Below are 13,850 nucleotides of genomic sequence, written 5' to 3' on the forward strand. Positions count from 1 at the left end.
CCCGCATGTTTGGATTTCCTTCTGGTGCCGCCTAAGACTTTCAGTAAATACAAGATGAATTATCCCCACCCCGCTGGCATATTCAATCAAACAATGATTTCAGTTCACTTGTAGGGGTGGTGTTAGGGTTGGATCCAGGCCCAGAATTCTGACCCAAGCCCAGCCAGTGATCCATTATCCTATGGCTCAATATGACCCTCTCAAAAATTGTCAGGCCCAACCCGTTGGAATTGGATTGGGGTTGCTCAACTACCCTGTATGACCCGACTCAGGTTATGAATGGATTATAGGGCTAAAGGTATGCCCAGACTGGCATGTTTAGTTGATACATACAGAGACACATACATCGTATGTATGTATCTATGCTTCTGTTCTTTTATTTTCTTTTGGATTTTGGGTCAAGTCAAGTTGGGTCATCTGGCTGACTCTACTGTAATCCTACTTGGCCTCTTAAAATTTATCAAGCCCAGGCCAAACCCATTGGAATTGGATTGGGCTCAACTACTCCGCACGGCCCAACTCAGGTTATGAATGGAATATGGGGCTGGAGGTATGCCCAACCTGTCTTGGTTAGTGGACACACACGCACACATCTTATGGATGTATCTCTGCCTCTATTTTATTTTGTGTTTTGGGTCAGTTGGGGTTAGGCCATCTGGCTAATTGTAATGATAACCTATATGAGCAGGTCAGATCAGGTAGGGTTCTACCTGAGTCCAACCGATTTACTTAAATCAGCCACATTTTATTGCCCGAGCCCACTGCCAATTTAGCTTGTCTCGAACCTGCCTCAGAAGCTGGTTGCACTAGCATGATCCACTGTCACAACTATTCACCACCATTTTAGAAGTGGTGGCGACTCATCGACCTTACACATGGCATGGTTGTACAGCTTTCCAGACCATTGAAAGTGCTGACCTATCGTGGATGGAGAATAGCCTAAAAATCACACTCTGAATGAATGATAGCAACTGGCTGATTTTGCCCGTTAAACTTGGACCACTCACCATTTTAGTTTTGACCATGCATTTGATGGCCACCAGTTGGATGGTTAGGAATGCTAGATCAATGTCATTTTTGAGCCATGCTCCATCCACATTGTGCACCACAATTTGGGTAATGTGGGTAGGTGTATGCTTGTGCCACATGTAAGGAGGTAGGGAGGATGAGTCACCACGTCCTGAAGAACAACTAGAGTCTTGTCCTTGTTTATGAAGGAATTTTTGATTGAAAGGAGATAAGTTTGGTTGTTTTGGTTGAACAGACATACGCACATAAGATTCTCACTGGAAGGCGATCTCTTATGCATACACTAAGGCAAAAGAACGGTCTCTCAGGTTTTACATCTCGCTCTGAGAGTGAATATGACGCATTTGGTGCTGGGCATGGATGCAATAGTGTCTCTGCTGGACTTGGTAGTTTCTCTTCCTATCTTTCTTTCTTTCTTTCTTTCTTTTTTTTTTATTTTTTTATTTTTTTATTTTTTTAAAAATAAAATTAATTAATTAATTTTTTCAGCAGGGATCAACAAAAACATTCATGCATGCATTTCTTGAATATCCTTCTCTTTTACATGCATTTCTTGGGGCATGAGTACTTATGGCCATTTTTGGTTGGAAGATGACGATTTTCCAACGAATATTTTTGTTCATTTATTTTTATTTTGAGAGAACCGTTTTCCATCTTCTGACGTCATTAAGTAAACCATTATAAAAATGTAAGTTGTTCCAAGACATTTAATGCATCGGCATTTTGACACTAGGCTCGAGCGAGGTGGTCCGTGGGATGTGGGGGCATACTTGGGGTGTGCGGCCCGTGGAACCCATGTGATTTGGGGCCCACGAGGGGGCAGAGCCCATGGATTTGGGGCCCACGAGGAGGGTTCGGCCAAGGACCTAACCCATGGATGTGGGGCTTGGGCTATCGCTTGGGCTATGAGATAAATGGATTAATTCGCCATGCTCGATCCGTTCGAGCTTTTAGAGCAAGTGGTTAATTGTCATGCATTAACATTGCAGAAGAATTAATATCTATTCCATGTTTAATGTGAGGAGCTTTTGGAGATTTTTGCCCCTTTAATTAGTTATACGGAGGAAAAAACCCTTTAGTTTTTTCATTGTCGTAGCCCTTCAGCCCAATGGCATTTTTACTCCTCATTCCTGGGAGTAGCCCACATCCACCCCTTCTCATGTTTGCATGTAGCCTATATGGAAGATTGCAGTGGTAGAGAGCTCGTGCGACAAAGTATTTGTGGGGCACATTGTGATGAGTCTGCAACATCCACACCATGCATATATTTTACTAGCTCATGTTGGGATGTCAGCCCAAAAACTAGGTGGATCTCAGGCTCAAGTGCATCACAACACTGGCAAAAGTGGGCATACATCACCCACCGTCGAAACCCTTCTATCCTCTGTGTGTGTAGCCCCACATACGTGTAGCTGCACCCTTACCCTCATTCTCACTTTGTTATTCTCTATCCTACTCTCTTTGCGTGCGTTGCACTTGCCATAGCCTTAGCAGTGTTTTAAATAGCTTCACTATGTAATGGTAACTCACACTACATAGCGTAGCTTAGCCGTAATGCTAGGTAGCTCATGAAAATAGCTTAAGTTGTATGTAGCTTACACTACATGCTAAATTGCTTATGTACACAAATTATTTTTCACTAAAACATTAAAATCAATTAATGTTTTCAATGATTTGTTAAAAATTTCAATTTTTAATAAATTTTAGTTTTTTCCTCATAGATAAGAATTTATTAAGAGGGGTATCAAAGGTTTGAAGAGAAACTACAAAAAAAAAAAAAAAAAACCCAAAGCCCAACCTGCTCACTACAAGCTACAAAAAACCTCCCATAAGACTACGGAGCCCAATTGCGAAAAAAGATTAAAATCTTATAGAACACTAACGCCGATGAGGCACTCTGGTTTTTGAAGACCTTATTATTCCTCTTAGCCCACACCCCCCAAAGAACAACCATCATAATAGCGCGCCATTTCTTTTTGCCTAGCGAACCATCCCACTCGCAGAACAGATTGTCGAGGGAAGGCATCACTCAGGAAATATCTGCCAAGCAAAGCACGCTCCACCAAAGGTTAGCAGAGAAAGGGCAGTGGAGAAACAAATGGTCCATCGATTCTTCGTTCTTAAGGCATAGGGGACAAGCATTCAGAATAATCATCCCTAGTTTATGAAGGTTATCTACTATGGTCAGAACTCTGTTTCTGATAGCAAGCCACCCGAATGCCGCCACCTTAGGCGGAACAAAGTAGGCCCAAACCGCACCAGTATGACAACAGGAGGATGATTGTCTTTTAGAGGAGAGGAAGTTGTAAAGGGATCTTATTGGGAATTTTCCAGACTTTGACGACTTCCACACCAAGGTATCTTCTGCGTTGGATCACGATGGAAATCCTGTAGAACGGAAAAGAGCGAAATGTCATGGCCTGAAATTCGAGTACAAAATGTGCACCCTCAGACCTGAGTTTCGAGTCGTAACTCGTACATTGTGTACTTAACTCATTCCATTATACGATTATTTAGAGGTAAAATAATATTCATTTTACATTCCAACTAGGTTCATTCACAATCATTCACACAAAATGATTTAAGCACCAACATTCGCCCATTCTCAACATCCATTAACATTCAATAAGCATAAATTAAGCATCATTCATCAGTCAATACAGCTTACTAATGAATACTTACTATAGATCTAGAACAATTCAATTAACAAATGTTTAAAATCCTATAACTAATACCATAATTCATTATATATAAATCAGACCATCCTAACAAGTAAAATTCTAATTAAATAATCAGGAACAGTCCAAATGCAGCCATTCCCTCTTCTGATAAGTACAACCACGTCTCACGTGGGTTGTGCACTAGTTCAGCCACAACTTCCTGTTCCTGCACCAACTCATCAGCGAATTGCTCATGTTTACGGTTTTTTCATCAATAAAAATGTAAGCTGGCCAGGCTTAGTGAGAAAACTCAGCATGGTTCGTGCTTATTGAAATTAAGATATAATAAAAACAAAGAATGCACAATGATATGCATCCCAATGATGTATGAATGCATTAGATAAGATGATCGTCCATCTGCTTGGGTTGAAAATCGTCAACTTGCTTCCACCCGTTGGGTAGGCTTCCACCTTCTGGTAGGCTTGGGCATAGCCCGCATCTGGTAGCGATTTACCAGGATCAACATTCTTCCACGGAGGTCCCCCAGGATTGATAACGTAATGTGTTTGTATGATGGATAATGTATGGATGCATCATTTTCATAACTGCCCATAGATACTTGTCTTGATCAGAATGTTTATATGTGAATTCAACGTACAATTTTCATAGTTCATGCAACTTGGCATGTGATTTACCATAACATATATTCACATTAGTGAAATCAACAACATTGTAACAAAACACTCCAAATATTACATCACTGATGTAGGGATGAATGTGATGAGGTCGATCATCGTCTTCCTCAAGGATAACTACTTCGAATCCACGAAGCTTCTCTGGACTCCTCACAGAGACTTCTCGAATCCACGAGGAAAAAGCAAGAAAATAGAAATAGTATTCATGAAAATTCGTAAATTAATTGATATATGAAATAAATGAGTCTACAACCTTTAAATAAGGATACCAAGCCTGGGAAGAAGTTTAGGAATTAAACTACAACTAAAACTCCCTAAACTTTGTAACTTACTATAAATAGTAAATTTACTATTTATAGTAATTGTCCTATTTGACTTGACCATATTATTGTCCTAATTATTCTAACCACCAGTGTTCGAAATATCGGTATCGCGTTGCGTATCACATTCTTGGGATACGGATGCGTATCGGTTATCGCATGGGATATATTAGTTGTATCGTGGAATGTATCGCTGTTGTTGGAAACATGGGGAAACATTGGGAAATTGGTCAAAATTTTCAATGAAACTTCGGTGATTGTTTAAAAAGACATCAATACAATTTATAAATTAAAACATTACAAAAAACAAGTATACATGATAGGTTTTCTTTGTATTGGGGTCCTAATCTATGCGTTGTCTAACTGAATTGATGCAAGTAAATTTAATGTCTATTCATATAATTTATAAATGTAAGAAGACATGTGCAAACACAAGCAATACACTCAAAAGCAAAAGAAGAATTACTAGATTAGGTTACATACATGTTTGATTTGATGTTTGGACACAAAGATTACAAACGATTTGCAAGAAATTAGGAAAATTTGATTTTTTTTTTTCAATTTTTCGCAACTCGGCCCATCTCCTCCAAATCTCGAAATCGAAGCTCCCAATCCATGATTTTTCATGCAAAACATGAAAAATCGTGGATTTGTAACAATTTGACACTAATTTAACATGATTTACAGAAAATAAAAGGACTGAAATTCGAAAATGCTCACCAAATCGAACATGTGGGATATATCGCACTACTTGTGCGTTTTGTATCGCACTGGTGGGATACAAGATATATCGTGGGATATATCGGCCGATATCGTCGATATTTAAAACACTGCTAACCACTTTTCATGTTGGACATAACTCCTAAAGCCCAACGGATGAAGAGTTACAATCAAACTAAAACTTACTAAAAATAGTAAAAACGGAAATAAACAGGAAATTCGACCGTCGATCTGATGGAATCTCGCAAATTCGGCATGTGCAACTCGGCATAGCCGGGTTGGTTGGCTAAAGTAGCTGGTCCTACCCCAAAATCATATATGGTATGTCGAGTAACTCATTCTGGTTTGCGAGATATGCCTGTTTTAAGGTTCTGACGGTCTTGATGACTTCTACCTCCGATCGTGCCTTCTTTGGTCCATCTTAAACATGAAAGTGTCCGCGACCTGCTCTACATCAATCAATCAATCAATCAAATAATCACAAACAATCTATTTTAATTCCAATGAATATGAGACACGATGGGATTACTCACCTCTGTCCAATAGTGAAGATTTTACAAGAGGATATGAATGATTTGTATCTAGAAATCCTAATAATTTATACCCATAATATCATTATTAATCTGATTATTTCACATTGGAGCCCACCTTGGATGAAACACCTTAGGTGATCTGACCATCTGCATGTCTTAAGATGATCAAGGTTTATGATTATTTTATATGATTTAGAAATTGAATGACAAATGATTAATTGGATTAGTGTGGCCCATCAATTTTGATTAATTAGATTAGATAATTGGAAATTTTGATATATTTGATTCCAATGATTGTTTGAACCAATCTAACCCGATCAATCTCATAAATTCAAGAGTTTCTACATGATTCGAAATTAGTATTAGATATATCATACTACTTGATCGGGTGGCCCACTGGATGATTAGATCATCCAAATTCTTGAGGTTTGGGTATATTTTGCCTTTACAAATTGGATGAACGGTGTGGATACCCATATCAACGTTCTATGCCAAGTGATGTCAACACTTGTGCATAAATTTAAGTTTTCTTTATAATATCCTCCAGCTCTAACAACACAATACCCGTACTCATAGAAGCAAGTAAGGCTCTTAGACTCGTCCCATGAAACTTCTCCCTGCACTTGAGGAACCCTTTCTAGATGTGTGATCCATTTTGAACAGGATTGATGTAGATGTCATGCCCATTAGGAATAGAGCTGTTCGTTCGGATTCATCAATAGCTAATTCCTTCCTTCTTGAAGCGGGTAAATCAAGTTTAGTCACTTCCCCATCAGCGGCGGCTCTTAGTGTTACGCCTTCGAGCATTCCAATTTTGAAGTATTTCTAAGGGCTCTTTTGATCCACATACCTTCTTATTTCTTCCCCACCAGCTCTTTGATATGCACCAGTTGATTAGTCTCTAATAACTACAGTTGATCCGTTTCATTCGTCAGAGTCCTTAGTGGTATATAAGGCCTTAACGAGTCCGTCAATTTGTACTTAAGGGGATTGAGATTAACGAATGGATGGAAACCTTTAGTAGGGCGAGCTATTTGACAGTGACTTCTTTCTTAGGGTAGGGCGATGAAAGGCTACTTCAATGACGGAAAGAGCCGAAAACTCGAGAGGGTCGCCTTTGGAAGGGTTCTTACTCATTTTTGTATGCAGCTTTTGATTTTCCAATTATTTCTTCAATTGAGAGAAAGAAAGAGAATAGTAGGAATTCTCTTATCCTTCAACTGATGCTCGGCTGCTCACTATGCTCCCCATGCGGCTCACTCTGCGTTGAGGTGCTGTGCCTCCACTAGCTCGGATGCTTCATTTGGGCCCGGGTATGAATCTGCGTATGTATTTGTATCCGCATAAAATACTGCTTCAACCATTTGATCAACTAGCTCTGCTACTTGCTCAGATGTTGCTTTGAGGGGAATAATGCAGAATTCATATGTTCCCAGTGCGAAGAATGCATCGTAACATAACAGATATGCATATTTGCCTCCTGGGGAAAAATCGATTGAAATGAATCTTAGTGACCCAACAATTGAGCCCACATTCGGAAATGGAGGAGATAGGATGAAAAAAAGAAGAAGAATGAATATCGACCATTCCAATATTCCCAATCGCATGGGAAAAATGAGAGGGAGAGAGACAGGTATTTGAGGGATATATCCATCCATATTGAATTGCAGATACATTAATGATAGAATCATTTCCGATTGGACCAAATATTGCAGATAGGCTTTACCTTAATTATCAAGATTCATAAAAACTCGATCTATCTTAGAACCATAAATTGAATCATTCATTATTGTACGAAGAAAGAAAATTTCTGCATGTAAGTTAAATTGTGCAGGAAAAGATACTTCTTATTCAAGCATGTATGATGGGTGTAAGGATAATCCAAACCGTCCATTGCACTGGTCTAACCAAATATTACATTAAGAATATTAAAATTACAAAGTTACTAACCTGAAGTTGCTTTTTCACGAATTCTCTCTCCTAGTTGTACATAAGGTATATTTTGGTTTCAATTGTAGTTGGATTAAAGCACCTCCTGCGACTCTTTTCCTTAAAAGGAAGAATCTGATAGGAAGTTGAGAGATACAGGGAGGGAGTTAGAGAGATAGAAGGGAGAGATATTATGGATAGATAAGATAAGAAGTTAAGACTAGATAGGAGACTAAAGATAGGGTTTTGGATAAGAGGGAGATATGAGATACAAAATCTTTTTCTATCTCTCCCAATTTCAAATTTAAAATAAGTATTATTATTTTATTTTATTAAAAACCACGGGCGTTACACAAAGTAAACTTGTGGACCTCATCATTTGAAAATTTTCTTCTAAAATAAGGGATCCAGATTCCACCACGCCCATTATGGTAGAAGCAATCTTGGACAGGAGTGAAGGGATTGGATGAGACAGCAAACAAAGAGGGAAAAGCCTCAGCCAATGTGGACAAACCACACCACCGATCAAGCTGAAATTTGATTCTATTACCATCGCCAAGGGAAAAGGACACATTCTGTTGAATGGTGTAAGACACCTTAACAATGTTTCTCCCAAGAAAAGAGGATCTGTATAAGGAGGGGACTCCTTCGTCCACCAGCCAGACATAGAGGTGCCATTGTTTGCCACTATCACCTGCCTCCACAAACTGTTGAATTCATTGCTAAACCTCCAAACCCACTAATAGCCGAAAGGGCTTTGTTTAAATATAAAATTTATTTAATCTTACTTAATTTTAGTAAAATAATATCAGTAACATAATTAAACAAGTTATGTTGCCTTTAAAAAAAAAAAAAAACCTTAATCTGTCTATTAATTATTATTATTTTAGGTTGTGTTTGGTTGCACCAAATATCATTAAATTTCGTTGTTAATTAGACTAATTTGGTGTGAAATATCACGAAATTTGTTGATATTTGGTGCAACCAAGCACATAATTAATTAAACATCTAGAAGTAGTGCATGCTATCTAGCTTATGCCTCATGCTTTAGAGGGGGTTGAATGCTATGCTACACGCTATTCGCTATTTGAAACACCGATCCCTAGTAAATAATAATGTATATCATCTGTTTCTTTCAAGGTTTGCAGATGTGGTATCTGGTATCGGAATAAGGTGGGGGCCATTTTGCTAAGTGGCCCCTCTGAGATAATTTGGAATTAGTAAATTTATACAATTGAAAAAAATTTAAGAATCCTAAAAATAAAATATTAGGAACAAGAACAGAACACTCAGCCTGAAAACCATATTAAAGGAGAACATATTTTCTGGCAATCCAAACTGTTCATGTGGAGGTCTGTCATCACGGATGCACGGTCCATATTATTTCCCATCAGAGGATTCTAATTGTCCGATTAATGGACCTTTCTCTGAATGCAGATGTTGTATCCTATTGAACCATGCATTTGAAAACCTGTAGACTGTAGTCAAGAAGGATAGCATGGTTTGATTGTAGAGATTTTGGTACCCTGATCATCTGAAGACCAGCTGACCTGCGTAACCTAAAAGGTTGGTAGGGTTAGGGAGACCAATCTTTTGCTTTTTGTAAAGGTAAGCAGAATAGATCGATTCTGTTGAGTTGGTGGCTGATTCACCGATTCAACATGGGAATTGGTTAGTTCAGGCTAATTCTGATCAATTCCTTGGTCATCCATTCAGACCACTGTCCTGGGTGCTCATTGAATTGGGCAGCTCCAAGTAGAGTTAATTGAATTTGCTTACTGAGGTGTCTAGTACATTGTAACCTCAATTCACTTCAAAAGATAGACGGCAATGTAACATCTTGTGATCCCTTTCTTGCTGACTTAGTGATTTTTCTTCATGGGTTTCAGGTATGGCGGTTGCACGTGACCTGAAAGGGAAGAAGGACCGCATCGTTACTGTGATCGGTAATGGGACGACTATGGCTGGTCAGGTCTATGAAGCGATGAGCAATGCGGGGTATCTAGATTCCAATATGGTTGTGATTTTGAATGATAGCCGACACTCTTTACAGCCAAAGCCAGAAGAAGGCTCAAAAATGGCGATCAATGCTCTATCCAGCACTCTAAGCAGGCTCCAGTCCAGCAAATCCTTCCGGCAGTTACGAGAAGCTGCCAAGGTATTCAAATTCATGCCCCCCCCCCAATGTAATTTTCGATGGTTGTTATTTTGGTTTTCTTCCTCCAAGAAAAAGGTCAATTTTCTGCAAATCACAAGTTAGCCAATGAACCCTTTTTATCCGTTTACAATGACCTTTAAAGAAGATTAATGTGTTGTTCCTTGTAATTATCCTAGAGAGCAAGACTCCTACACGTCTTTGTTACAAAGTGCTAAATTTCCGAGTTGCATTTTGGTTTTCTTCCTCCAAGAAAAAGGTCAATTTTCTGCAAATCACAAGTTAGCCAATGAACCCTTTTTATCAGTTTTCAATGACCTTTAAAGAAGATTAATGTGTTGTTCCTTGTAATTATCCTAGAGAGCAAGACTCCTACATGTCTTTGTTACAAAGTGCTAAATTTCTGAGTTGCACCCAACTTGGACAAGTCTTAAAACCATGGGTTAAAAGGAAAATGATTGGGGTTCCAAATTCAAGGGGCAAAATCAGATGGCTGTGATCTTTCAGGTTGTGCTCCACGCCTCCACCCACATTGGAGCCACAGATTTTGATGTTCTGGGTTGGTGTGCTTCCCTGCCATGTGGATCATGGATGAGTTGCCACCATTTGGTACTTTCTGGCAACTTGCATGGGAATCTAACCCCCTGGCTTCAGTGTGGCCAGGTTTTAGTAAATGTTAACATGGATTTACTAGGAAATTCTTTCTTAGAAGTTTTTTATAACTTCGATCATCCATCAAAAGAATCGATTTTTTAGGTGAAACTAATGTAGAGAATTGGACCTAATTCATGTTTGTTTATTTATTCAACTGCACATGTATTTGAATGTGGATAGTTGGTCGATTTTTCTAACCATCCATTTCTAGTGATGTGCAACCATTGATTAGTTGACTTGTCTGATTTTTGGGCCCAAACATCTACCTGTTGGGGCCTGCTTGGTGAGCAGCTTTGTTCTTGCACATGTGTGTCTTCACATGTGAGCCATGAGTCCCACGGCAAGTCTAAAGATGCATGTCGCACTATAGAATTTTTTTTGTTAATTTGTGATGGTAAAATCAAATATCTTGTTTCTGATACTGTTTATCGCACGCATTCGTGATCCCTATTATATTATCAATCCAACAGATTTTTTCGGCTTGCTTTCTTATAATCCATAGTTTCATGATTTATCTCCATTTCACATTCGACTTATTCTCTTGTTTCCTTGTATATGTACTACAGGGTGTTACTAAGAGAATTGGTAGAGGGATGCATGAGTTGGCGGCCAAAGTTGATGAGTATGCACGTGGTATGATTGGCCCGTTGGGATCGACTCTGTTCGAAGAACTTGGTTTGTATTACATTGGCCCTGTCGATGGACACAACATTGATGACCTCATCTGCATACTCCAAGAAGTTGCATCTTTGGATTCTTCTGGGCCCGTGTTAGTTCATGTTATTACAGAGGAGGGCGATGGTTCAGAAGAAGGCCACAAAAATGGGATGACAGTCAAACACCAAGGTTTGTGTGGACGGTCAAACAGTCAAAAGTGGCATTTACTTGGCGGAATGTAATGGAAATTTTCATGTTTTATGGGGATCATTGAAAGAGGAATTGTATGATCCTCCCCTATATGCATAGTATCCTTGGTTTCTGTTTGCACAGGTGGGCCCCATGGTTGGGCGATCCATACCATCAATCTGATGTGCCCCACTGTGGATGAACCATGCGCCAAAAGCTAACCAGAAGATCGTGTCCAGCCAATGCTTGCCCTTTTTGAGTCGAATGTGGATCGTGGCTAAATTATTTTCTTAACCAGCCATTTGCCACTACTAATGAAACCAAAGAGGAAATTTATAAGATAGCTATAAGACCGGCCTTTACGGGATAGGATGTTGGGCAGTCAAGGTACAACCTGTTCATTTGATGATTGAAACTGAAACAAGGATGTTGAGATGGATGAGTGGCAAAACGAGGAAGGACAGTATTCGAAACAAATGCATTGAAGGGAACTTAGGAGTAAAACCAATAGCTAGGTAATAAGAAAAGGGAAGTAGACTTGGATGGTTTAGCCATGTGCAATGGAGAACTAGAGCTACACCGGTTAGGAGTGAGTGGGTTCAAGTTGGAGACTCTAAAAGGGCAAGGGAAGGCTTGAAAGGATGTGGGTGGAGCCGTGGAGGTAGTAAGAAAATATTTGATGACCAATGGTTTAACTGAGTCATATGGTCCTGGATATAGTGGAATACCAGAGTCATGTAGCTGACCCCAGTTTGTTGGGATAAGCTTAGATGATGATGATGAAGCATCCATTTCCAGGTCACCAGTTAAAAAGGGTTAAGTTTGTTTCATGAAGGAGAATTTTTGGGGATTGTGGAGTGCATAGGATCATTGGAATTGGAATGCCCAACCACGGTCCCAATTATACAAACTAAGACCTAACGATATTATGCATTTGCTTTAGCTGAGAATCATATAGTCCCTCTCATCAAAATATCCATGATTTATGAGTGAAGCTTTTCTTCCATCTGGGATCCTTTATTGGGAGGCTAAAATACCATGGTCGTTTTGAGAGAGATTTTCTCCTTCCTAGAATACCCTGGCCTTGACTCTCTCTCTCTCTCTCTCCCCCCCCTAAATATCCTATCTTCTTCATATTCGATCATGCAGTGTTGATCAATGAAGAAAGAAATAAATACAATGTAGATTATGTATGATAACATAAACAGGTTAATGTAACTCAGGTTTGTCTCCTTCATACTCAAGCCTTTTGAGCAGCAGCCTCTCTCGGACATACAGCGATTGCTTTGTTGAGGCTTTAGTTGCGGAAGCAGAGAGAGATAAAGATATCGTGGCCGTTCATGCAGATATGGGAATGGATCCATCACTCCAACTTTTTCAGGAAAGATTTCCAGAGAAATATTTCGATGTTGGGATGGCTGAGCAGCATGCTGTAACTTTTGCTGCTGGTTTGTCATGTGGGGGTTTGAAACCTTTCTGTATCATTCCATCTACGTTTCTGCAGAGAGCATATGACCAGGTTCTCTCCCATGCCGACATTTGGCACTAGATATCCACTACACATTTCTCTCTTGCATGTACAGTGTACAGTCATACATGCATGCTACATGGATGCACGTGTACACATTTGTAATTGCTTGCATACCATTATCTATGTGCACGCACTCTAAATTGCTTACACACCATTCTCTCATTGTCTCACGGGGTAGACTATTATGTGCAATTTCCACCATCTCTTCAATTTGGCAAATTATCAACTGTATGCGGCATAAATGTTCATCAGTCCTGGCCATCCAAAACATGAGCCCCGTTGTGGATTGATCATATCCAACAAATCATCCTGGTTAGATGATCCTAGCCATCCATTTGGTGGTTGACAAGAAGAGAATGATCCTATGTTCGTGCCAACATGGTAAATTATCATGTTTACATCTTATGCAGGGCCCAAGATCGTGTGTGTATGACATCTAAACCCTGCAAGGTGCATCCACCAAGAAGAATGCCAGATGCAAAAAATCAGGCCTATCCAATGATCAAGTGGGCCCCACCATGGATAAGAGTGGACAACTACTCAAACATGCCCAGATTCACTCGAGGGCCCATCATGGTGTGTATGGCATCCAACCCGTCTAGGAGGGTTGCCCCACCATAAACTTGGGATGCCCCTAAAATTAGATTGATCCGTCATCATTTGGTGGGCAATCACATGAAATTGGAGGCTTTTTTTGTGTTTATTTTTTATTTTTATTTTCCATTGTTTTGATGGTGTGGCCTACTGGTGATTGGACTGACCTGATTTTTGGGCAGGA

General features: G+C 39.6%; 1 protein-coding gene across 4 annotated transcripts in view; it reads left to right on the forward strand.

Annotated features, from left to right (window-relative positions):
• The window catches only part of LOC131255716 (probable 1-deoxy-D-xylulose-5-phosphate synthase, chloroplastic), a 32,035-nt gene that overhangs the window by 10,376 nt on the left and 7,809 nt on the right, over nucleotides 1-13,850 (forward strand). For all 4 annotated transcript variants that reach the window (XR_009176312.1, XR_009176310.1, XR_009176306.1 and 1 more), the window contains exons 4-7: nucleotides 1,265-1,415; nucleotides 9,776-10,044; nucleotides 11,262-11,541; nucleotides 12,765-13,060. Coding sequence is in view for 1 of the 4 variants with exons in the window: in XM_058256514.1 (XP_058112497.1) it covers nucleotides 1,265-1,415; nucleotides 9,776-10,044; nucleotides 11,262-11,541; nucleotides 12,765-13,060 (996 nt within the window). In the remaining 3 variants the exon portion in view is untranslated. The remainder of the gene's footprint in view (nucleotides 1-1,264; nucleotides 1,416-9,775; nucleotides 10,045-11,261; nucleotides 11,542-12,764; nucleotides 13,061-13,850) is intronic.

This window comes from Magnolia sinica, chromosome 1, assembly GCF_029962835.1.
Source record: "Magnolia sinica isolate HGM2019 chromosome 1, MsV1, whole genome shotgun sequence".
Lineage (NCBI taxonomy): Eukaryota > Viridiplantae > Streptophyta > Magnoliopsida > Magnoliales > Magnoliaceae > Magnolia > Magnolia sinica.